The following is a 25,724-nucleotide window of genomic DNA, read 5'->3' as shown; positions in this document are numbered from 1 at the left end:
ATAGAAACAAACGTGAGAACACCTTTTCTTCGTGAACTATACAATCTTGTGCGGGGGAGTGTTTTACAAAATTGAATTAATTTTGGAAATGTGAATAAAGCGAAGAAAAAATGTTTCTCCGTCCAAAAAGTGGCTTCATAATTACTTTGGCACTTTAAAATAATATAGTAACAGATGCTACAGGAAATATATTCTATTTCTGTTTGGGCCAAATAACAGCTGTGCCGTCGATGGTATTGGTCTCCATTTCTTATTTACATTCGTAATTTCGAATTCCAATGCCAATCAATTTTGCATTATCAATGACAAAGAAGAAACAAGTAAAAAAGCTATAAGTTCGGCCGGGCTGAACTTTTAATACCCACCATCATTTGGATCGAATTTGGCAATTCTCAAAAACAATCAAATCCGTTAAAAACTCTGTTAAAATCTTAAAAATGACGAATGCAGCTGTTATATTAGGGTCTATACTACGAAATGGACCTGCATAGGTAACATTTGTCAAAAGCCATTCCAATATTCAAATGCGAAACTTGAAAAAAATCGGTAACAATGTAGCTAAAATGATCAAAATACCGAATATCGGGAGGTATCGTTATATGGGGGCTACACGAAGACCTGGACCTGCACAGACAATTTCCTGTCTTAGGCTGTACTATCCACTACGAACTTAAATACCAAATTTGAAGGAATTCCGGTGAATATTGTCGCAAAAATCTTCAAAATACCGAACATCAGGAGGTACCGTTATATGGGGGTTATACGAAGACATTGACCGGCACGGACTTTTCTTTGTCTTAGGCTGTAGTATCTCTTACGAACCTCAAATACCAAATTTGAAACAATTCCGGTGAATAATGTCGCTAAAATCATCAAAATACCGAATATCGGGAGGTACCGTGATATGGGGCTACGAAGACGTAGACCGGCACAGACAATTTTCTGTCTTAGGCTTTAGTATCCATTATGAACTTCAAATACCAACTTTGAAAGAATTCCAGTGAATATTGTCGCTAAAATCATGAAAATACCGAATATCGGGAGGTACCGTTATATGGGGGCTATACGAAGACGTGGGCCTGCACAGACAATCTCCTATCATAAGCTGTAGCATACATTACGAACATCAAATACCAAATTTGAAAGAATTCCGGTGAATAATGTTGCTAAAATCAACAAAGTACCGAATATCGGGATGTACCGTTATATGGGGCAATACCAAAACGTGGACCTACATGGCCCATTTTCAATACGAAAAGTCCTGCAGACATAACATACATTTAAGTAAAATTTTATTAATCTACTTAAATTTGGTCGGAAGCTAGAGTGATTTCCACAGACGGACGGACATCGCTAAATCGACATAAAAGTTTATGCTGATCAAGAATATATACACTTTGTGGGGTCTTAAATGTATATTTTGAGGTGTTACAAACGAAATGATAAACTTAGTATACCCTCCATACTATGGAGGAGGGTATTAGAATATGTTTTTGTGTTTCTCAAGGTGTATGCGTAATGATAGCATGTAGTTTTTTTACATTTTCAAAACATTTACGTACACCGTATTTAATTGTAATGTCAGACTGTGTGTATAACTATGATTTCCTAATCTGTGGGTGCTGTAAATTCTACAGCTTAAAGGAATCAAGAAAATAATGACCTCTTATGATTATGCGTAAATTTTGTATCATGCTGCATTAAAGCTGGCCTCGTGTGCTTCTGTAATAAATATTATAGAAGCACCAAGGGCAAAAAAAAAATTGCTTATAATTACTTTGACACTTATCAGCCTTATCCAATTGAATGGTAATTAACATCGCATTTTAATTAGTTTTTCTCAGAATCCTTCCTAATGACTTTTTTTCTCTACACTTCTACGAAGTGTGGATATGACAAGAAATTTATATGAAAATCTTTAAATTTGTGATTTCAGCATTTTTATGTTGGGATAAAGTTTTGACCTTGTAATATAAGATGGGATTTGCTTAGTTTTATATGCGATTTACACTTAAAGATCGCAAAAGTAGCTACTTATACACTAACACTATGTTTTGTAACTTTGGTTGGCCCAAAAATTATGTAACGTCTTGAAATATTTTTAACTCCAAAAACAGAAAAAAATTCCCTATCACACAATTGAAGCCAATCGACACGCCTGAGAAAAGAGTTAAGGACAGGGAAGAATTCTAGCACTTTGGATGGTATTTGGATTATATTTAGCTGTAAAATGGACCGCAATAACTAACAGCACGACGGAGTTCGAAACTATTGGGCAAACGTTCCTGGTCAAAATTCTAAGGGTAATATTTGGGCAGTTCTCCATGACACAATTGCAAAAGCGAAATCTTCCAAAATGGATTTGGGGAGAAGAGGGCTTCTAACATATTGTAGTGTTGTTGGGTATAACATGGTCGGCCCCGCACGGCTAAAGACTTTGCTTACTTTTTTTATAACTTTATACACATTCCACTGTCGGACTCACCCCAACCACTCTACATGTATATTTTGTATGTAAATAACATATGTAATTGGCTGTGGTAAATGTAATAATGTAATTCCCCTAAGATATTATTTGCTGAAAAAACTAAGGATATATTCAAACATACACAAACCACAGGAATAGAAATAAATCTCTGATATAAGAATCTTTAATTTATGGTATAAAATAAAATCTCAAAAAATGGTATGCAAACCCCAGAGGAATGTTGTCCTTTAAAAACATTTCCTTGTTTCCAGAAAATGTAATACATACAACCGAACACAAACCACAACTTGTGAACACCATACCATTTGAAAATACGTATAAAAGAGTTTTGAGTTTTATAGACAGACAGAATAATGTCTTAACATCTTAAAATATCGGTCAGTTTTGCCAACATATGTATACGCTCAGTCAATGTTCGATTATTTAATTATATTTGACTTCTGTTATGATTATTCAAACTATTGACCCTCTATGGAGTAGGTTCTGAATGAATGGGTCAATATTGTCCATTTTATATCGGACTTCAATAAATATGATAAAATAATTGCAACGTGCCAGGTTCGAAATCTATCGAAGTAGTCGCAGCATATGATATATGCGGTAATTTATAGAAAATATTGGAATGTGTGTGAGGTACCACATGTAGTGGAGCAAAAAATATTCCATTTTTCATCTAATACAGATAAAAATATTGGTATGGGCAAAATTACAATAAATTCGAACATTTATATCCAATTTTATGGGAAGTCATAAATTCCGATAAATTTCTTATTCATATCAGATTTCTGGTTGAGAGAAGTAAGTTGTAAATAATTGCTGCCTTTTTTCGCAAATTATGACAGATACAGACTTGAAAATTGTGACCCTTTGTGGATGCGATAGCAGAAGGGGTTGACAGATCTCTTTTATGATCGTTTGGTTATTCAAAATTTTGACCCTTTGTGGGGAAGTACCAGAAATAATGGTCCGATATCCACCATTTTTAATACAGATCTTGTGTTTATAGAAATATTGAGTTTAAATGTAATCGGCTGTTAATTACGCATTTTAAGAGCTTCCTAGATTTTCAAAATTTCGACCCTTTGTGGGGGGAGGGTGTACCAGAAGGAGTGGACTGATATATTTCATTTTAACACCGGACCTTGTGTTAATAAAAATATGTAATTTTTCGTGCGTATAGGAACGGACGGACATCGCTAGATCGACTCCAAATGTCCACACGTGTGGGTATTTTGATGATTTTTGCAACATTATTCACAGGAATTGTTTAAAATTTCATATTTCCAGGTCGTAATGGATTTGGCCGAACTTTGAATACCTTCCACCACTTGGAACGATTTTGGCAATTCTCAAAAAGAATAAAATCCGTTAAAAATTTTGTTAAAATCTTAAAAATGCCGAACGTAGCTGTTATATTAGGATCTATATGACGACATGGACCTGCATAGGTAATATTTGTCATAAGCCATTACAATATTCAAATGAAAATAATAAAATAATCAAAATACCGAATATGGGGAGGTACCGTTATATGGGGGCTGTACGAAGACGTTGACCGGCATAGACAATTTTCTGTCTAAGGCTGTAGTATCCATTACGAACTTCGAATATCGATGGGGGCTATACGAAGATGTGGACCTGAACAGATAATCTCCTCTTATAGGCTGTAGCATCCATTACGAACATCAAATACCAAATTCGAAAAAATTCCGGTGAATAATGTCGCTAAAATCAACAAAGTACCGAATATCGGGAGGTACCGTTATATGGGGGCTACACGAAGACGTGAACCTGCACAGACAATTTTCTGTCACAGGCTGTAGTATATATTACGAACTTCAAATACCAAATGTGAAACAATTCTGGTGAATAATGTCGATAAAATCATCAAAATACCGAATATCGGGAGGTACCGTTATATGGGGCTATACGAAGACGTGGACAGACAATTTTCTGTCATAGGCTGTAGAACCCATTACGAACTTCAAATACCGAAAAATGGCCGGTACCATTATATGGGAGCTATACCAAAACGTGGACGTACATCACCCATTTTCAATACCCACATTTGAGTAAAACTTTATCAACCTTCTTCATTTCGTTCGGAAGCTGAGTGATTTCCACTGACGGACGGACAAAGCTAAAACAACATAGAATTTTATGCTGATCAGGAACATATGTACTTTGTGGGGTCTAAAATGTATATTTCGAAGTGTTACAAACAGAATGACAAACTCTATATATATACCTTCCATAATATGGTGGAGGGTATAAAAACAATTACAAAATTATTTCGGAAGTATGTCTTTAAAAAGTAAGCAAAAATGTTTGCTCTAGATTTAAATTAATTTTATTTTATATTTACATATTATCCTTTTTGATTTATAAATTGTTCAATTTTCCTTATTAATTAAAATCTGTAATAAAACATTAATTTCAGAAATATACGTATATATTTATCAACAACACCCTTGACGTGTATTTACACTTTCAATCATTTTGCAAATGAATCTCCATAATCTGCGCAGCCTTGCCCTTAAAATTCCTTTTAATAATTTTATTTAATTATTCATTAAGCCAATTTATTTTCATAATTGTTGTTAAAAGCTTCGTCCGAGACGAAATTTATTATGTTTACATTGAAAATATTAAGATAATAATCTCATTATGAAATATTAAATACTTTGCAGAACTTATTACATGCTGAACGAAGCCTTTCGTGGAAGACCAGCATTACATAGCTCATGGCCATAGCTTTGCATAAAATCGTAATAAATAACCAAAGGATAAGATATAACAATAAATTTATTTTATCAAAGGAGATTTAATATAATTAAAGGATATGCTGTGTGCACAGGTGTTCAGTACATCTTTGGATACACATAAAATATAATTTGGTAACGGGAAAGAGATATTCACAAAAATTTGTTTGAAATGGCAATTCAAATGCATTGACAACAAAGTGAGTACAAATAAAATATACTCTGACTGGGCAGACGATTTAATAAACTCTATTTAGAAAAAAATTAATACTAAAGACGTCTGGACTCAATACTCGAAGTAGAAATTGGTTACGATTCCCTTGAAAATTGTGGCAATGGCGAATATAGAAAAACTTAGATTTATGATGTCAATTGTCTGCTACAATGATTATTGCCTCTGGTGGCCATCATGTACCATATTTGAATGAATTCTCTTGGAAAATGTGACTAAAATCGCCAAAATACCGAATCCCAGGGGGAAAAGTTTCTATCTGTTTTTATGCCCTCCACCATAGTATGGAGGGCATACTAAGTTTTATTATTCCGTTTGCAACACCACGAAATATACATTTTTGACTCTACAAAGTATATCAATTCTTGATCAGCATAAAAGAATATGTTGATTTAATGATGTCTATCCGTCTGACTGTCCGTCTGTGGAAATCACGTCAGATTCCGTAAGAGTTGAAGTATGTTGACAAATTTTTACTCAGATGTGTATTTGATCTGCAGGACTTTTGGTATTGGAAATTAGCTATGTAGGTACACGTGTGGGTATTGTGATGATTTTTGTAATATTATCCACAGTGATTGTTTCAAATTTGATATTTCCAGTTCGTAATGGATACTACAGCATGTGACAGAAAATTTTCTATGTAGGTCCAGGTTTTCGTGTAGCCCCCACGTAATTGCGTCTTCCTGTATTCGCTATTTTGATGATTTTAATTACATTATTCACTGGAATTGTTTGAAATTTCGTATTTGTAGTTCGCTATAGTTACTGCAACCTGTAAAAGAAAATTGTCTATGTTGGTCCAGGTTTTCGTATGACGCCCATATAACTGTACCTCCGATATTCGGCATTTTGATGAATTTAGCGACATTATTCACCGGAATTGTTTCAAATCTCGTATTTGCTGTTTGTAACGGATATTATAGCCATGACAGAAAAATACCAAGGCAGGTCAAGGTCTTCGTATGGACTTCATATAACTGTTCCTCCCTATATCCTCCCTATATCCTATGATTTTATCGACATTATTCTCCGGAATTTTTTCAAATTTGGCATTTAAAGTTCCTAATGGATATTGGAGCCTGTGACAGGTAATTGCCTAGGCAGGTAAAGGTCTTCGTATAGCCCTCACATAAATTTACCTCTTTAAATACGGTATTTTTATAATTTGAAGACCATTTTAAACGTTTTCATACCCTACACCACATAGTGGTAAGGGTATTATGTCTTTGTGCATTTGCTTGTAGCATGGAAAGGAACCGAGGTAGAGCCATAGTTACTTTTGAGGATTTTTCATAGAATCAAAATTGAGATGAAATTTTCCATACAATATTTGTTTGGCTCAAGGACTAACCCCATTGAAATTAGTGAGAATCGGTCGGATCAGATAAGTATGCATATAGCTCCCATACATAAAGTTATCCCATGTCAGGCTCGATGTGCACCAAATAGCTAATATCAGCCCAAATGGAGTAAATTGAGGTAATTCCCACTGAATTCATCCTAGAAACATGTTCTTAAATTTGGTGAAAATCGGTTCAGATATAGCTATAGCTCCCACATATATATTTTATCCGAGTTAGGGTTTAAAGTCCCTCGCATGCATAATGTGCACTACACAAAAATAATCTTTGGTACCAGATATAAAGCTCAGAAATAAGTGTTTAAAATTTTGTCAAGATCGGTTCAGATTTGAGTATAGCTCCCATATTTACCTTTATTGGATTTGAGTTTTTTGTGCATCAATGGACTGAATTTTTTTCAATTCCTAGTCGATTAATAAGAGCGGAGAGCGACCATCGGCTGTTATGGCGGCCCACATCGTCACCATGGCCGGCGCTTGAGTTCTGGTGGCCAACCGAAGTTGCACATTTTTCAGCTGTCCTCTTTGGCAAGTAAACACGATCATTTTGTTTGTTTACGGACTGCTGGACAACGAATGTTTTCTCATCGGAGAAAACCAAATTCGGCAGTTCACCACTTTCGGCCAAGCGAAGCAACTCTTTAGCTCTTTTGAGACAATTTTCTTTCGGTTGCGGTGTAAGTTCTTACACTTTCTGGAATTTCAATGGCTTTACCCCGAGCTCATTTTTATACCCTACACCACAAGGTGGTCAGGGTATTATGCCTTTGTGCATTTGTTTGTAACAGGCAAAAGGAAACGAGATAGACACATAGTGCCTTTTGATGATCTGCGTAGAATCACATTCTGAGTCGATTTATGGATGTCCGTCCGTCCGTCCGTCTGACCATGTATTTTTGTAAACAAAGTACAATTCGCATTTATTGCCCTATCCAGATGAAATTTTGCACATTTGTTTGATCAAAATGTAGATATAGCTCCCATATATATCTTCGTCTGATTTGCCCTTTTATTGTGCACCAAACCTGTAATATCAGCCCGAATTGTATGGAATTTTGCATATACATCCAAATTAGGCCTGAAAATATGTATGCCAAATTTGATCGAAATCGGTTCAGATATAGCTATAGCTCTCATATATATTGTTCATCCGATTTGTTATTTTTGGGCACCGCCGCCGTAATATGCTCTCTACAACAACAATATTTGGGGAAATATATTAAATACAGCTCAGAAATACATCTGCTAAATTTTATCGAGATCGGTTCAGATTTGGATATAGCTCCCATATATAACTTCGTCCGATTTACCATTTATTATGCACCAAACGTCTAATATTTGTCCAACTTGGATGAAATTTGGCACTTACGACCGAATTGAGTCTAGAAGCTAGTATGTCAAATTTGGTGAATATCGGATATAGCTATCAGATATAGCTATAGCTCCCATATATACTGTTCATCCGATTTGTCATATTTGTTACCCACAGCCGTAATATGCACTCCATAACAACGATATTCAGGGAAATATATCAAATACAGCTCAGAAATATCTTTGCCCAATTTTATCGAGATCGGTTCCTATTTGGATATAGCTCCCATATATATCTTTATCCGATTTCAAATTAATTGTGCACCAAATGGACAATACAAGTCCGAATTTAAGAGATACAAGTGCTTCGGCATATTTAGTTCTTTGAACTTTAAATTATAATTATAATCATAGCGTGTATGATTGAATTCTGCCATAAAAACTTTTAATTGTTATACGGAGCTCTACTAAATTAGCAAAGTGGTGTAGGGTATCATAAAGTCGGCCCCGCCCGACTTCAAGACTTTCTTTACTGGTTCAATATTGAAAAAATAAAAAAATATATATGTTCATGATTATAACAAAGCATGCAGCTGTAATCCATGTGAATTGGCTCTTTAGATAAATCACAAAAAAATTGCACTTTACTAGCCAAATGATTTCATACCAGATTAAATTTCCCTGTAGGAAATTCAGTTATATTTTTTTTAAAAATCTCAAACACATGTGTCCATTGCGATAAATAGACACCATTCGAAATACATCGTCATAACCACACATTTCACATGAAATTTTAAAATATTTCCTAAATTATGTTAATCTATTGCAATATCTAATATTTATGACGTATATTTAGCAAATGTGTCATAATAAAATAACTCGTTACGCAAACTATTTCAAAATTCATTTCATAATTAAAATGATGATGAAATACCTGGGCTTGTTCAACCAAATAATGCTCATACATACAGATATATGCATGCATGGCTGATATTTACTATTGCAACGGCACAGACACTAATTTAAACAAAAAATACAAAAGAAGTATCCAATCGATGCGGTAACTCATTGCAAATTCGTCATTTCAATGTCAAAAACCACATTTTTACCAATCCAGTTGAATTGCATGATAATGATGAGGATAGTAATGATGATGGTGATAGTAATGATAGTAATGATGATGGCATTCACGGTGATTATATTCAGCATGCATTCTGCTGGATATTCGCTTACATCGTAAAAAGTCCTATATTTGTTTGTTTTTACCTTTCACCCTCCATATACAGGACGAGATAAAAAAACTGCAACAAAGTCAAACTCCATAATTTTTACATTTTTGTACCCTACAACACTATGTGTTTGGGGGTATTATAGTTTGATTTGGGGCAAAAATTATGTAACACCTCGAAATATTGGTTTCCCACATAGGAAAGTATATAAGCATCTTCCAATCTCGCCGAGCTGAGTGAATCTAGCTAAGTATGACCGTCCGTCCGTCTGCCTATGTTAATTTGTAATCACTCTACATGTCGCTATTATGGACCGATCCGCAGGTGGGGTTAAGGTCAGAATAGAACCCTATTTCTTTTGGAGATGATCGCATAATATTTAGGAGTTTAAAAGGACCAAAAACTGAAAAATTTCCTGATTTTGCAGTTGCTCCGCAGGTCACAATTATAGACCAATCGAAGCGGAAGTTAGCATGGGGCTAGACCTTAGGGCTGAGCAGAAGCCTTCCAATTTTGATGGCCATAACATTTGTGTTAAATAAAAGTCAAATTTTCTACTAAACCGAGAATATTTTTAATCCTAGCGAAATCACAAATAGACGAACAGGTCAATTCTGACCGTTACATAGATTCCGATAGTAAATATATATAGCTATACATATACAATGTATATATAAAAAGGAAAGGGGTGTTAGCTAGGGGGCTTATATCTCAAGAATGGCTGGATAGATTTTGACTAAGTTTGTCAATTCAGAATGTCCTCTTGACATAAAAGATTAAAATCTAAAAAAATAGCATAAAAAGGTGCCCATAATTATGTTAATGTAGATTTTGTAGTATTTTGTGACATTTTTTTTATTTTTTCATATTTTTTATCGCATGCGATTTTTTTATTTTTACTTATAATATTGAAGTGTATATTTTGTAATATTTTTTCACCTTACAACACATGTTGGGGTTATTATATACACATTGCAATTATCGTCCGATCCTCACGTAAATTGTCGTAAGGGTAGGGTTAGGCTCAGAAGGGCTAGGCCTTTTTTTAAAGATACCCGCAATATATTTAGGGGTTAAAATGGACAAACAATTAAAAATGTTTCTGATTTTGCAGCCGTTATAAAGGTCACAAATAGAATGCATAGGACATGAAATCTCGCATGAAGTTAGAGTTAAGGACAGCGGGTTGAATGAACCACTACTTTTGTGTGAAAAATACCAACATTTCCATTCTACCGAAATGCTAAAAGTAACTTACATGCGAAATCCAAAATACACAAAAGGCGAGCTTCTGGCTTTTTTATGCTGATTTCGTTGACGAATATAGCCAAATATCATAGACAAGAAGCAAATCATATAGATAAGTCTAAATTTGGAGAGAAGGTGGAAGCTCTGGCATTTGGAGATGATAGCAAAATATTTAGGGGTTCAAACGAACCAAAAACAGAAACATTTTCTTGATCACACTATTGAAACCAATCGACACGGAATTTTGCCTGAGCAGAGCTTAAAGGACAAGGAAGAAGTCGAACATTTTTGATGAGCATTGGAGCATTTATATTTAGATGTAAAATGGACCAAACATGACGGAGTACGCAAATATTGGATAAATGCCCCTGGAAAAAATAATATCTGGACAATGCTGTAGGACATAATGATTTGTTCAAATTGGTAACCTTTGGCACGAATTATGGCCTTAAAACGGCCAATGAAACCGTCGCACGCTGTCCGAATGTTGTTCTGCGGTTTTTTGGCCCATTTCAGGCGAAGCGCTTGCTTGAGGTGATCGACACTTTATATTTTTTTAGTGCAAACCTTGCTTTCCAAAATACTCCAGTCACAATAGTCCAACGGATTGGTATCCAGAGATTTTGGTGGCCATTGTGCGCTGGAAATGAAGCGAGGAACCTCATTTTGTAACCATGAGTGCTGAATGCGATGTTGCTGTCCAGTTGGAATGTCCAAGATCTGTGGACAAAATATTTATGTGCCAAAATATTTTCGTGGTAATATTCGGCATTTATTCTGATGCCACGGTCGATTAATACGAGCGAAGAGCGACCTTCGGCTGTTATGGCGAAGGTGCACATTTTCAGATGACCTCTTTGGTAAGTAAACACGATCAATTTGTTTGTTTACAAACTGCTGAACAACGAATGTTTTCTCATCGGAGAAAACCAAATTCGGCATCTCACAACTTTCGGCCATGCGAAGCAACTCTTTAGCTCTTTTGAGTCTATTTTCTTTCTGCTGTGGTGTAAGTTCTTTCATGTTTAGGAATTTCAGTGGCTTTACCCTGAGCTCATTTTTCAATATTTGCCGAATGGAATATTGCGATATGTTCAGCTCACGAGCCATTTTTCGGCCACTGCGACGCGGGTTTCGATCAAGTCGCTTCTTTACTTTTCGAACCATTTTTGCTGATGTTACTTCCCTCCACTTCCTTGAAGTTGAGCTACGCTAGTATCATGGTAACGAGCAATGGTACGAGACACAAAAGATTGATTCGCATTTAAATGTTGGAGTGCTCTAACGATAGCCACTTGTTTTCCAGCCAAATATAAAGAAATCACACTATCACGCTTGAATTCCATCACGAATAACTGTTTTTTTTTTTTGGAAATTTCTCACCAAAATGCTTTTGTACGCTTGTAAACAATACAATGAGCTGTCACTGGAATAATTTTAACAGCTATCGGAGGAGTGGCTTTAAAATGACAGCAGTCTGCATTTTTTGCAGTTTTTTCATCTCACCCTGTAAAACTGAGAAATGGAGCTTTGTGTCTAAGTTCGAAAAAATTATGAAATATTAAAAAACTTTGGTCCATAAGAATCTTTTAATGAATACCAAAGGAGTGCCTTCATAGAAAAGTAAAGTATCCCAGTAGCATGTTCGATACGTAAACCTAGGTAAATAATATAAGTTTTTAACATAAATACGGTGATTGAATATTTGTCATTGATTAAAATTAAAATTTCATTTTCAATATTTCCCAAATGTTTAATAATTTAGTCAATATGCAGATCACAATGCATACCTTTATGAAATTTTAATATACATCTCTCCTCCTGCACAACAATAATTTTTCTTCCGTTTGATTTGAACCGACAGCACAGAGACGATGTTATCAATTTATTTTTCTAGAGCTTAAGGCTTTGTTTTAACAATGACCATGTCATTTTCATTACATCCATGCTAGTTCTTTGTTCAATATTCCACACACACACAAAAGCAGAAATACAGCCATAACAAAAAACGAGGAAACAGTATCATAGTTTATGGAAATGACAACATTGTTTGACTTCTTTGTAATAATGGATAACAAAGTGAGAAGAGCAAAAAAGTTAACTTTTTTAAACTTCATCAGTTTTGTGTTATTTTTTTCCAACGAAATTCATATTAAAATAGAATAGAAAATCACAAAAGAGAATGCAACACCAAAGAATAATACGGCGAACATAAAACCCAGCATAGGGCATTCATTCTCTTTTTTTTTTTGTGAAAATGACTAAAACAATTTGGCATAATTCCATGCAGATAAGCTGGCATAAAGATTAAATGTTGAATGGTGTTTAGAAAGTTATGGTTTTATATATGAAATGTATTCTATGAAATTTGAAAAGTTAAATAAGATTGCAATAGCGAGAAATAAAAATCTCAATGGAGGATATTTATATTCGGAGGTATATATTCTTTAATATTGTGATAACAGTCCTACCATTTATCTGTTTTTTTTTTTTTTTAAATCAAAAAGTCGGCACAAAATCTCTTATTATACTGGGAATGTTCAGATGCATAGGTGTACGTTAATGTATTGCACCTATAATATAGTAACTTCAAGGGCCGATGTATAGATTTCATATCATTAGTTTTAGAGTTCCAATTTCAGCCACAATAGAAACAATTTTTAATGACAATCAAGACTATAATGGAGTTTTGTTGTGGCTCATTTTCTCAAGGATATTGAAGACATACTTGTGATTTTTTAATAATATAGTGTGGCTGATTATCCTTGAGGAATATTTCAAACAAAACGTAATTGTGAAATTCTTAGGAAAAACGAAGTCATGTCAATCGTTACTTTTAAATGACATTTTTTATGGTTCTGGACCCGTATAAAATAATCATTTGGAAATTAAAAAATATTTTATAAAGAACTTCTAAAAACCATACGCAATTTTTGAGAATATTTCTTCAATTGCCAGGATCATGGATTTTTAAGTACATATATAAGGGGTTCTATTTTTTTTAGGAATTTCCTTTGAAGGATTATCAGGACTTCAATGGAGAAATTATTACAAAATTAAAAAAAAAAAACTAAATAATAAATAATATCCATCCATTTTTCAGAACCACTACTGCTTAAGTCCTTGATCTTAAAAATGAAAAAAAAAAAATGTTCAAGGGCGGTGGTGCAGTTTTGGATATTTCCATAATTTCCATTTTTTTCATATACCTATAGTTTTTAAAAACGAAATATTGTTTAAGGATTGTTTACGCCATTCTAGTGGAATTTTAAGAACCAATGCTAATGGATTGTTTAGGACCCTAGTTGTTTTCAAATTGTGGATTTTTCAGAACTCTTAGATACTTTCTGAGTTTTACTAATGGATTTTTAAAGAAATATTTTTCGAGGATTATTAACTCCATAATTCAGATTTTTATAAAAATATTTCAAGAATTATTAACGACATTTTTTAACACAATCAGGGTCACCATGGGGGCTTTATCATAGCCCTTTTTCACGTATCATCATGACCACAATAATAGATTTTTTTAGAAATATCTTTCAACTACCAGCTGGGCCATAATCGTGAATTTTTAAGAGGACCATCAGTATAATAATCAGGGCAACATTCTTGGATTTGTTGAAAAATGTTTAAAAAGCCTTCAGGCTCATTATCTTATATTTTTATGAATATTTCAGATATTTGTATTTTTTTTTTTTTTTTGTCATTGATCATTTGACCGAACTTCAAACACGAAATTTGAAACAATTCCGGCAAGTAATATCGCTAAAATCATCAAAAATACGGAATGTTTAGAAGAACCATTATATGGGGGCTATACGAAAACGTGGACCGACATTACATATTTACGAACTCAACCTGCCTACTGGTAAAATACTCATGTGTGCAAAATTGTAACATTCTATCAAAATTAGTTTGAAAGATAGCATCATTAAAACAGGTAGGCGTACAGACAGACAGACGGACATCGCGTATTCGACTTTTTTCGAATTTTACTATCAAGAATATACAGGGTGAGAAAAAAACTGCAAACAACTTCAGACTGCTATCATTTCTAAGCCACTTATCCGGCAGCTGTTAAAATTATTCCAGTGACAGATCATTATACTGTTTTCAAACGTACAAATGCATTTTGGTGAGAATTTTTCAGTAAAAAAGTTATTCGCTATGGAATTCAAGCGTGGTAGTGTGATTTTTTTATATTTGGCTGGAAAACCACAAGTGACTATCGTTAAAGCACTCTAGCATATAATGTGAATAAATCTTTTGTGTCTCGTACCATCAAGAAAGTGGACGGAACAACACAGCAACATCAGCAGAAATTGTTCGAAAAGTAAAGAAGCGACTTGATCGAAACCCGCGTCGCAGTGGCCGAAAAATGGCTCGTGAGCTGAAGATATCGCAATATTCCATTCGCAAATATTGAAAAATGAGCTCGGGGTAAAACCATTGAAATTCCAAAAAGTGCAAGAACTTACACCGCAACAGAAAGAAAATAGACTCAAAAGAGCAAAAGAGTTGCTTCGCTTGGCCGAAAGTGGTGAACTGCCGAATTTGGTTTTCTCAGATGAAAAAACATTCGTTGTCCAGCAGTTCGTAAAAAAACAAAATGATCGTGTTTACTTGCCAAAGAGGACAGCTGAAAAATTTGCAACTTCGGTTGGCCATCACTACTCAAGCGCCGGCCATGGTGATGGTGTGTGCCGTCATAACAGCCGATGGTCGCTCTCCGCTCGTATTAATCGACTGTGGCATCAGAATAAATGCAGGATATTATGGCAAAAATACTCTGAAGGGTGTATTAAAGCCTAGGGCACGCTAACATTTTGGCCGCAGACCTTGGGCATTCTAACAGGACTCAGCACCATCACACTCAGCACGCGCCACACAAGAACGGTTACAAACTGAGGTGTCTTGCTTCATTTCCAGCGCACAATGTATCTGAAGTATTCTGAAGGCAAGGTTGGCACTAAAAAATGCTAAAGTTTCAATCACCTCAAGCAAGCGCTTCGCCGGGAAAAATACCGTACCGGCCAAAATACCGTGGAGCAACTTTCGAGCAGCGTGTGACGGTTTCATTGGCCGTTTGAGGTCCGTAATTCGTGCCAAAGGTTTGATGCTACTTCCGAAATTTTTTGCTTTCATTCAATAAAATTAAAAAAAAAAATGTTAAAATTATGGCTTTTGACCTTGTTACAATTTTTATATCTCACCCTGTATTTTGTTGGGTCTGACAATATTTTTATTCTAATTTTTTAATTAGTGGCCGATGTGGCGAATTCGAATTATTTTTCAACTAAAAATCATACGCCCCAACGAACAAGTGGCCGTATTTTAAATTTTAGCCTATGCCCCCACTCAAATACAATTATAAATTGTAATTTTGTAGCGTCTAGACATTGGATTAATAAATAATTTTCACTTGCCCATTACAAAACTGTATTTTGCAAATCTTTATATCGAACCAATATTCATTCCAACTTACAGCGTTAAATATGTTGTCTATAAAAAGCAATAACATTGTAAGTTATATATTTACATTGTTACTTGTTTTAATAAAATTATGCATACATTTTTAGGCTAAAAGCATTGTTGTGAGATTTGTTTTCCCAAAAAATTATATCTATGATTAAGCTAATGTAAGAAATTCACCATTATTTCTACTTCTAGTTGATATGCCAGTAATTGAATTTTCATATATGGATGTGTAGGTTTTTTCGCTTCATTTATTCATGACGCATAGAATAATAATTTTGGACACACACAAACACTCAAACTTCCTTTTTATGGGGTCTAGCCAAAAAGGAGCGTAAAAAGAATCTTAATCCTCCAAAAAACGGAAAAAAGAAACACAAGGACTAAGTGCACTTGACCATTCAAAGTGGTACTTAAACAACCGAGTAAATTTTTGGCAACCATTTGTCGACCACTATACATATACACATATATTTATATACATGAAGTAGTATTTCAACAACTAATGGAATTCAAGTTCAAGGTTTAATTTTGTTGTAGGTTAATAAATGCAAATCACTGCCTCTTGTCGTATTCCTCGTAAAGTTATATAAAGTTCCAAACCCCAAGAAAAACAAAACTTATTTCGAAGAAAGAAATAGTAATTCTCTTTTGTTCTTTGGAAACTGGGTATGGATATGTGAAATTCAATTTGGCAGAACATTTAGTTACTCAGTTTTTCCGAAATTGCGCGCGTTAATTTATTTACTAAAGTATGGTATGCAAGTTCTTAGAAGGATCAATTTGGAAAATTGTGACCCCTTTAAGGTTTTTTTTCTTTAAATTTATTCAGTGTTTTTTTCACACTCAACACATTTGGAGTTCCAATTTGTATTACAATTATGTCACATCGAATTAACCTTAGAACAATAATACAGTCAATATATTTTACCTTCCTTATTGGATATATTTGATAAAAGTATAAGATCCAAAGTAGAGTAAAAGAGTAAATTTGGCGTTTGTTATTTTGAAATTTCAACAAGTAAGCAAAGGCTATAGTCGTGCGGGGCCTACTATGTGATACCCTACAACACTGCAATATAGTAGAAGTCCCCTTATGTCCAAATCTATTTTTGGACGATTTCGTTTTTGAAATTATGTCATAGGGCACTGTCCAGATATTACCCTTAGCTTATTAAATAGGGACGGAGTTTACGAACTCCGTCGTGCTGTTAATTACAGCTAAATATAATCCAATAGTCATCCAAAATGCTAGACGTCTTCCCTGCCCTTAACTCTTTTCTCATGCCAAATTCCGTGCCGATTGATTTCAATTTTGCCATCATCTCCAAATGCAAGAGGTTCCACTGTATTGCCAAATTTAGACTAAACTTCTCTACGATATTTGGCTATATTCGTCAACGAAATCAGCATAAAAAGCCAGAAGTTCGCCTTTTGTGTATTTTGGATTTCGGCTGTAAGTTATTTTCAGCATTTCGGTAGAAAGGAAATGCAGGTATTTTTTCAAACGAATGGACCACTACATTCAACCCGCTGTCCTAAATGCGAGATTTCGTGTACTGTATACTTTGCTTTCTATTTGTGACCTTTATAACGGCTGCAAAATCAGGGAAATATTTAGTTGTCATTTCAACCCCTAAATATTATGCGATCATCTCCAAAAACAATAGGGTTCTATTCTGGCACCAACCCCACATCCATTTTCAATTTCGTGAGGATCGGGCCATAATTGCGACCTGTAGATTGATTACAAATTAACATGGTCGCACGGACATACATAGCTAGATCGACTCAGCTCGGCGAGACAGGAAGATCCATATATACTTTCCTATTTCGAGGTGTTACATAATTTTTGGTCCAATCAAACTTATAATACCCCAAACACATAGTGTTGTAGGGTATAATAAGCGAATCCTCGAGGATTCTCTTATTCGAATTTCAATGAAGAAACATTTACTATCACTGTGATTACTGAAGCAATGATGTATAGCTTTCAATGCAGCTGTATAGAACCTCATGGTGAAAAATGCAAATACAAAACGAGCCATTGATTGGTGAGATTTTTTGGACCAGAGGCATTCTTGGGCCATTCTCCTTTGAAAATGAATAAGAATTGACACTTACTTTATCGGATAGTGTTGCACAAACTGTTGTTCACCGCGAAAACTCCCTTCACTTTAAAAAAAAGTTATTTGACAGACCATATACAGGGTCCGATGAAAAAACTGCAATCAACTTCAGACTGCTGTCATTTCCAAGCCACTCGCCCCACAGCTGTTAAAATTATTCCAGTGATAGCCCAGTATATTGTTTACAAGCGTACAAAAACATTTTGGCGTGGCCCGATGTCAAGGACGTCAAGCTGCTGATGTTGCTGTGGTTCGAATGACAATGGTTTCAAAAATTAAGAAGCGACTTGATCGAAACCTGCGTCGCAGTGGCCGAAAAATGGCTCGTGAGCTGAAAATGGGCTCGGCCATTGAAATTCCAAAAATGCAAGAACTTACACCGCAACAGAAAGAAAATAGACTCAAAAGAGCTAAAGAGTTGCTTCGCTTGGCCGAAAGTGGTGAACTGTCGAATTTGGTTTTCTCCGATGAGAAAACATTCGTTGTCCAGCAGTTTGTAAACAAACAAACGAAATGATCGTGTTAACTTGCCAAAGTGGTCAGCTAAAAATGTGAACCTTCGATTGGCCGGTTGGCCACCAGAACTCAAGCGCCGGCCATGGTGATGGTTTGGCCGCCATAACAGCCGATTATCGCTCTCCGCTCGTATTAATCGACCGTGGCATCAGAATAAATGCCGAATATTATCGTGAAAATATTCTGGAGGGTGTATTGAAGCCTTGGACTCTCCAACATTTTGCCCGCAGACCGTGGACATTCCAACAGGACTAAACACCGTCGCACTCAGCACGAACTACCTAAGAATGGTTACAATATGAGGTTCCTCGCTGTATTTCCTGTGCAAAATGGCCACCAAAAACCATGAATACCAATTCGTTGGACTATTATATCTGGAGTATTTAGGAAAGCAAGGTTGCCACTAAAAAATACCAAAGTGTCGTTCACCTCGAGCAAGAGCTTCGCCGGGAATGGGCCAAAATACCGAAGAGCAACATTCGGGCAACGTGTGGCTTCATTGGCCGTTTGAAGACCATAATCCGTGCCAAAGGTGACGAATCCAAAAAAAAAAATTAAACTTATTCTAAAATTTGATGTTATTTCCGATATTTTCGTTCAATAAAATTAAAAAAAAAATGTAAAAATTATGGCGTTTGACTTTGTTGCTGTTTTTTTATATCACCCTGTAGTTTAAAATTTTTAGATAGAAAAGCTCAATTTTGTATGTATCTATAAATTAATCATACGAGTAACTTTTCCTAGGTGTATTGAAATTAGTCATTCAATTAATAACTTGAAATTAATTAAGAGTGGTCTTTTTTATACATCTTCTTTTGGGGAAAAATCGACTTAATATAAATTCCTTTTTCAATATACGAAGTAGTGGACAACTCTTAAATATGCATTGTAATGTAGGGTATCATAAAGCCGCCCCATCGACTTTGTCCTCTCTATATGACTTCTGATTTGAAGTCAAAAGGTACAAAAACTTAGATTTGATTGCGTCGTCAAACTTTTATGAGAGCACCCTTTACATTCTAAGAATGAAAACGATTTATATATCAAAAAACGGAAACTCGTTTCGAAGTCGAACATATACATAACCCATGGTCGGCAACATCGTCCATATCCTTGTTTTACTTTTTTAATATACATAAAATATTTATACAAATTTCATACTTCTAATACTTACAATATGTATCCGTTGTCAGGCGATCGATGGTGTCCTGCTTCAACTTTGAATTTTTCTTGCCCATCTTAGTGTGTGTCTGTCAGTATGGGGTTTGTTGAGGTTGTCTTGGTGTTGTTGTTGCTGCTGTTGGTGCAGTTACTGCTGTGCTGCTTCCTTTCTTCCTTTGATATATGACGTTGTTATTGTTTATGCAGGTTGTTGGGGTTTATTTTGCCAAAACGGAGCTAAATATACTTGGTTTGTGGGAGACGAATATTTCTGGTGTATATTTTTTTTATTATTTCGTATTGGTTTGTTAATGCACTTTACTTTTGAAAATAGTTATTGCTTTTGGTTTATTGTTATGGTGTTTTTGTTGTTGTTGCTTTGTTTTACTTTTTTAACTAAGGCTGCATTTTTCCAACGAAGGGTTGTTATGCGGTATCGTTAGGAAAAACACTAATATTTATCACTTTTTGTAAAAAATAAAACATTTAGTTGCTATGCGATGGAAAACCTGCAAAGAAAAACAAAAATAGAAAATAATATGAATATTTGGAAATGGAAATGGTATTAAAAAAGAGACAATATTGGCGAATATCGAAAAACATTGGGAATTTACACTGAAGAGAAAACATTTTTACAACTTTTAATTACAATTTGCAACAACACACTCCCTCCTGTTCCATTTCACAGCCATGTCATATGCATATGTATGTTTTTCATGAAAAAAGCAACTGAATGTGTATTGTGAAAATATCACAAAAGAATTAAAATATCCAGCGAGCATAACGCTCATACATATTGCATGATGTGGGTGGCCTCATGTGTCCACAACATCTGTCACAATAAAATATCGAGTTTCGTGGTCCCAAAAGCCGCTTAAACGCTTTAGTTAAAAGAGCGAACGTCGCTGATGCATTCCCTCGGCTTCCAAGACCTGAATCGAGGACAAACTGGGACATAAATACGCAGTGCCACAGACGTGCGTATTTTTTTAATTGGCATTTTAATTATTACAAAAACAAAAAGAAACAAGGGAGCAGTTTTGTAAAGCGAATGGATGTAGGAGGAGAGGACTGTAGAAAATTATTTTAAGGTTCTACGATATTTTTGGTCTTCCGGAAGAATTATTTATATTTATATATAAAATTGTTAAATTTAATTAAGGCAAATATCGTGAATTAGAACCAAATTCTTCAAAATCTTGGAATTAAAATTATTCGCGGTTAATAAATATTTCCAAAAACTTGGTTATGTAAAATATATAATTCATTTTAATCTCTAAATACCATGTGATGACCATTCGAAAGTTTCTGCCCAGCCCCAAACTCTAGCCCGGTGAAAATTTTCGAGTCGTTTTGTGTATAATTGTGAACTCTAGAGCATCTACAAAATCAGACTTTTGTCTGTTTTTTATCCATTTCAACTCATAAATATTTTGAGATAGTCTCCCCAAAAATAGGCTTCTAAGGGTGAGATAAAACATCTGCAACAAAGTCAAATGCCATAATTTATATATATTTTTTTTAATTTTATTGAATGAAAGCAAAAAATGTCGGAAATAGCATCAAATTTTAGAATAAGTTTAGATTTGTTCGAATTGGTCACATTTGACACGAATTATGGTATTTAAATGGTCCATGAAACCGTCCCCCGCTGCCCCAATGATGCTCTGCGGTATTTTGGTCCATTCCCGGCGATGCGCTTGCTTGAGGTAATCGACACTTTGGTATTTTTTAGTGCCAACCTAGCTTTCCAAAATACTTTGGACACAATAGTCCAACGGATTGGTATCCGGAGATTTTGGTGGTAATTGTGCGCTGGAAAAGAAACGAGGAACATCAGTTTGTAACCATTCTTGGGTGGCGCGTGGTGAGTGCGATGGGCCCTAAGTCCTGTTGGAATGTCCAAGGTCTGCGGCCAAAATGTTTGCGTACCCAAGGCTTTAATACACCCTCCAAATTATTTTCGCGATAATATTCGGCACTTATTCTGACGCCATGGTCGATTAATACGAGCGGAGAGCGACCATCGGCTGTAATGGCGGCCACACCATCACCATGGCCGGCGCTTGAGTTATGGTGGCCAACCGAAGATGCACATATTTGTCCCCGTCATAGGAAACTATTATGGATCTTCTTACCTCGCCGGGCTGAGTCGATCTAGCTATGTGTGTCTGTCCGTCTCTGCAGGCCTGATCCTGATGCCTATTGTTATTGGAGTTGATCGCATAGTATTTAAGGGTTTTAAAGGACCAAAAACAGAAAAATTTCCGGATTTGCAGTTGCTCTACAGGTCGCAATCTTAGATCTATTGACGCGGAATTTACCATGGGGCTAGAATTTAATACGAGCGGAGAGCGACCATCGGCTGTTATGGCGGCCACACCATCGCCATGGCGGGCGCTTGAGTTCTAGTGGCCAACCGAAGGTGCACATTTTCAGCTGACCTCTTTCAATATCTTCAAACCTATGTGGGGGAGATGCCAGAAGAAATGGCCCGTCCCTACCTCTCTCTTTATAGCAAAGTTTTTATTAAGGTTTGCCAAATCTAAATTGAATCAGATGTTAATTTCGCTTTTTATGAGCTTTATGGAGATTCAAAATGTTTACCCTTTGTGGGGGAAGTACAAGAAGGAGAGGACCGATATCCCCATCTTGTGTTGACACTTTTTTGTGGGAAGTACCAGAAGGAGTGGACCGATACATTCCATCTTCACACCAGACCTTTGGTTAATAAAAATATTGTGATGTGTGTAATTTGAGTTATAATTATTTAAAATGTTGACTCTTTGAGGGGGAGGTACTTACTGGTTTTTACAGATATTGTCCATTTTCGCACCTGACCTAGCACTGATCCAAATATTAGGATATGCAAAGTTGGAGCAAAATCAGGTTATCCTTTCTCTTTCGGTGCAGTAAAATACTTTTTTTATTTTTGAAAAAAAAAAAAAATACGACTTTTTGGGGGATTGTGTACCCGCAGGTGTGGACCGATATTGCCCATCTCCCAACACGATCTAAGTTTTATAGTAATATTACGATGTGTCAAGTTTGCACCAAATCGCATACTCCCTTCAAAAGTTATTTGGAATAATATAGATAATTTGGATTTACCATCAAACTGAGGTTAGGAGCTACCGTTTATATTTAAAATTCTGGACATATAACCAGGTTTTTTAAATATTACATATTGCAAAATGAAGACCGATTTTGTAAAATTTTTTAGTGTGCGACTTTTTTCAGGGAAAACTAGAAATATCAATTCTGGTATTGGTGGGAGTAAAACCTTCGAAACAACGAAATTCTGTTTACCAAATAGTGTATCAATAACAAAAGTTATCAATTGGGAGGCTTATGCCTTTGAGAAACTGATTCGCCGAATTACAGACAATTATATATTGATATTTTTCTAGAGAAAATAACATTCTTGATAAAATCCCGATATGTCTATAGCTCTCTGAAACAATTCGCCTTTGATTGATTTTCATTCAATAATATTCACCTGCCGGACTGCAAATTTTCCAACAAATTTGCCCATTCATTTTAACCTTTCTTTGCATTATTCTGTCTAATCCAAATATACACCAATGACAGACAAAGACCCACACCCCTTTCACTTGATTTAACCACAAACACGAAATATATGAAATTAAATTAGCATCGTTCTTATTCATTTAACCGCACCATATCAGTGCATGACAGAAAATCATGATTTTCATTTATTTGCCAATTTGCTCACCATATCTGTATGGCTGACTGGTTGGCTGGCTGTCTCTTAGTCTGTATGTTTGGATGTTATAAATATTCAATATTCATCAATTAGATTATTGACATGTGATGTGTTTGAAGTCTCCGGGGTAAACAAATTCATTCCACCCTCCCCCGACCGTTTAATGGATATTTGGAGATGCTATCAAATAAATTCTCGCAACTAACAAATTTCCAAAATAATTATATGCCAGCGAATGGTTTGAAAAATTCAGTATCGTGGCCATGGTTTGGTAAAATACTGTTTTTAATTGGCCTTAAAAACCCGTAAAAGTTTAAACAAAGTTATGGCTACGCATTACGTGACTTTTGGAAAACACACAAAAGTTTTCACAATTTCCGTGAATTCGAACAGAGAACTGCAAGAGTTGGTCCATATGAATATGCAATTTTATTACCAACACATGTATATACACACGTACACGTACATAGTCATGGTTGTGGTGGTGGGTGATGAAAATTATGCAACGTTCCGTTACCTGTGCAGTTGTTGCTTGTTCATTTCGCCATAGTCTGTTTTTATGGACGAAAGATTTTGGGCCCTCCAGCCAGCCAGCAAGCAAGCCTGCAAACTATATATAGTACGTGAATAGTAAATTATGTTTTTATAAGACCTTTATAAGTCGCATACTCCTGGCTATGATGGTACAAATGAGCAGGAGGGAGAACAAGAGGATCCCAACCATTTATAAATGCATATGATTTTACTGCCTCCAAATGTTTTGCCACGAAGACTTTATCATCATCGCTGCCATCATCATCTTCAAGAGAGGGAGAGGTGGAAGGCTCTATACGGTATTACGTAAAATTTGCACAGCTTTTAATTTATGACTCAGTGCAGTTCACCTTTTTGAAAATATGTATATGTATGCATTTATATGTGTGGGTGGGTGGTATTCCACAAATGAACAAAAGACTTTGTATGAAGCAATTTCATAGAGGGATTCATACTCCCTCTCTCTCTCGCTCTCTTTCTACACTAGTCGCTATTCGTTTTATTGCTCTGGGTTTGTTGGGTTCATGCATTGATTCTGTGATATTTACTCGGTACTACTACGACGACAATAAAGCCTGAATTCATGTCACGAAAATTTTAATAGAATTTTAAATTTTAACCTTTGCAGTGGGGAAGTTATTTCTAGAAATAATCAAAGTGAGACTAGGATTTTATATTCATGTAATGTTTTGTTAGAAAAAAAAAAAAAAATTAGAAACAAATAAGAATGGATAAAGTAGTTAAAGAACACGTTATAAAACATGAGTTGGCGTTGCAACAAGTATATCCCTCAGCATTCGATTTATATCAGAACAAACATTAGTAACGAGTGATTTTTAGCTACTATTTATACCCTACAGCACTTTGTGTTGGAGGTATTATAAGTTTGATTGGGTCGGAAATTATGTAACACCTCGAAATATTTGTCCCCGACATAGGAAACTATATATGGATCTTCTTACCTCGCCAGGCTGAGTCGATCTAGCTATGTATGTCCGTCCGCCCGTCTATCCGTGTTAATTTGTAATTACTCTGTAGGTCACGAAATTTAGCATGAAGGTGTGTCTAGGGTCAGAATAGAAGCCTATTGTTCTTGAAAATAATCGCATAATATTTAGGGGTTGAAATGGACCAAAAATAGAAAAATTTCCTGATTTTGCAGTTGCTCTACAGGTTGCAATTTTAGATCTATTTATCGGGTAAAATAGACCATAACTTGTATGTAACAAGTAACAAATTGTCGGTCGGTTTTGCCGATATATGTATACCCTCTGCCAATGTTCGATTATTTAAAAATATTTTGACTTCTGTTATGATTATTCAAACTCTTGACATTAATTAGATATACGAAGTTGTAAAATATCGCTGAGTTGTTTCGCAAATTATGACAGCTAAAAATGTTGAAAATTGTGACCCCTTGTGTGTGAAGTACAACAAAGGGTTCTCAGATATATAGCATCTTCACAAGAGATCAAAAATGTTTATATGTGTGAAATTTAGAGATAGTTGGAAGCTTACTTCAACTTCTTTTAGCGTTTTGTTTTTC

General features: G+C 35.3%; 1 protein-coding gene across 2 annotated transcripts in view; it reads right to left on the bottom strand.

The window, feature by feature from the left end:
• LOC101894042 (frequenin-1) overlaps window positions 1-25,724 on the bottom strand; it is a 139,120-nt gene that overhangs the window by 45,001 nt on the left and 68,395 nt on the right. For both annotated transcript variants that reach the window (XM_005184524.4, XM_005184525.4), the window contains exon 2: window positions 19,931-20,426. In XM_005184524.4, the coding sequence (XP_005184581.1) occupies window positions 19,931-19,994 (64 nt within the window). In that variant the 5' untranslated portion in view covers window positions 19,995-20,426. The remainder of the gene's footprint in view (window positions 1-19,930; window positions 20,427-25,724) is intronic.

Source organism: Musca domestica, unplaced genomic scaffold (genome assembly GCF_030504385.1).
Source record: "Musca domestica strain aabys unplaced genomic scaffold, Musca_domestica.polishedcontigs.V.1.1 2, whole genome shotgun sequence".
Taxonomy (NCBI): domain Eukaryota; kingdom Metazoa; phylum Arthropoda; class Insecta; order Diptera; family Muscidae; genus Musca; species Musca domestica.
This window is presented reverse-complemented; position numbering and strand designations above follow the sequence as displayed.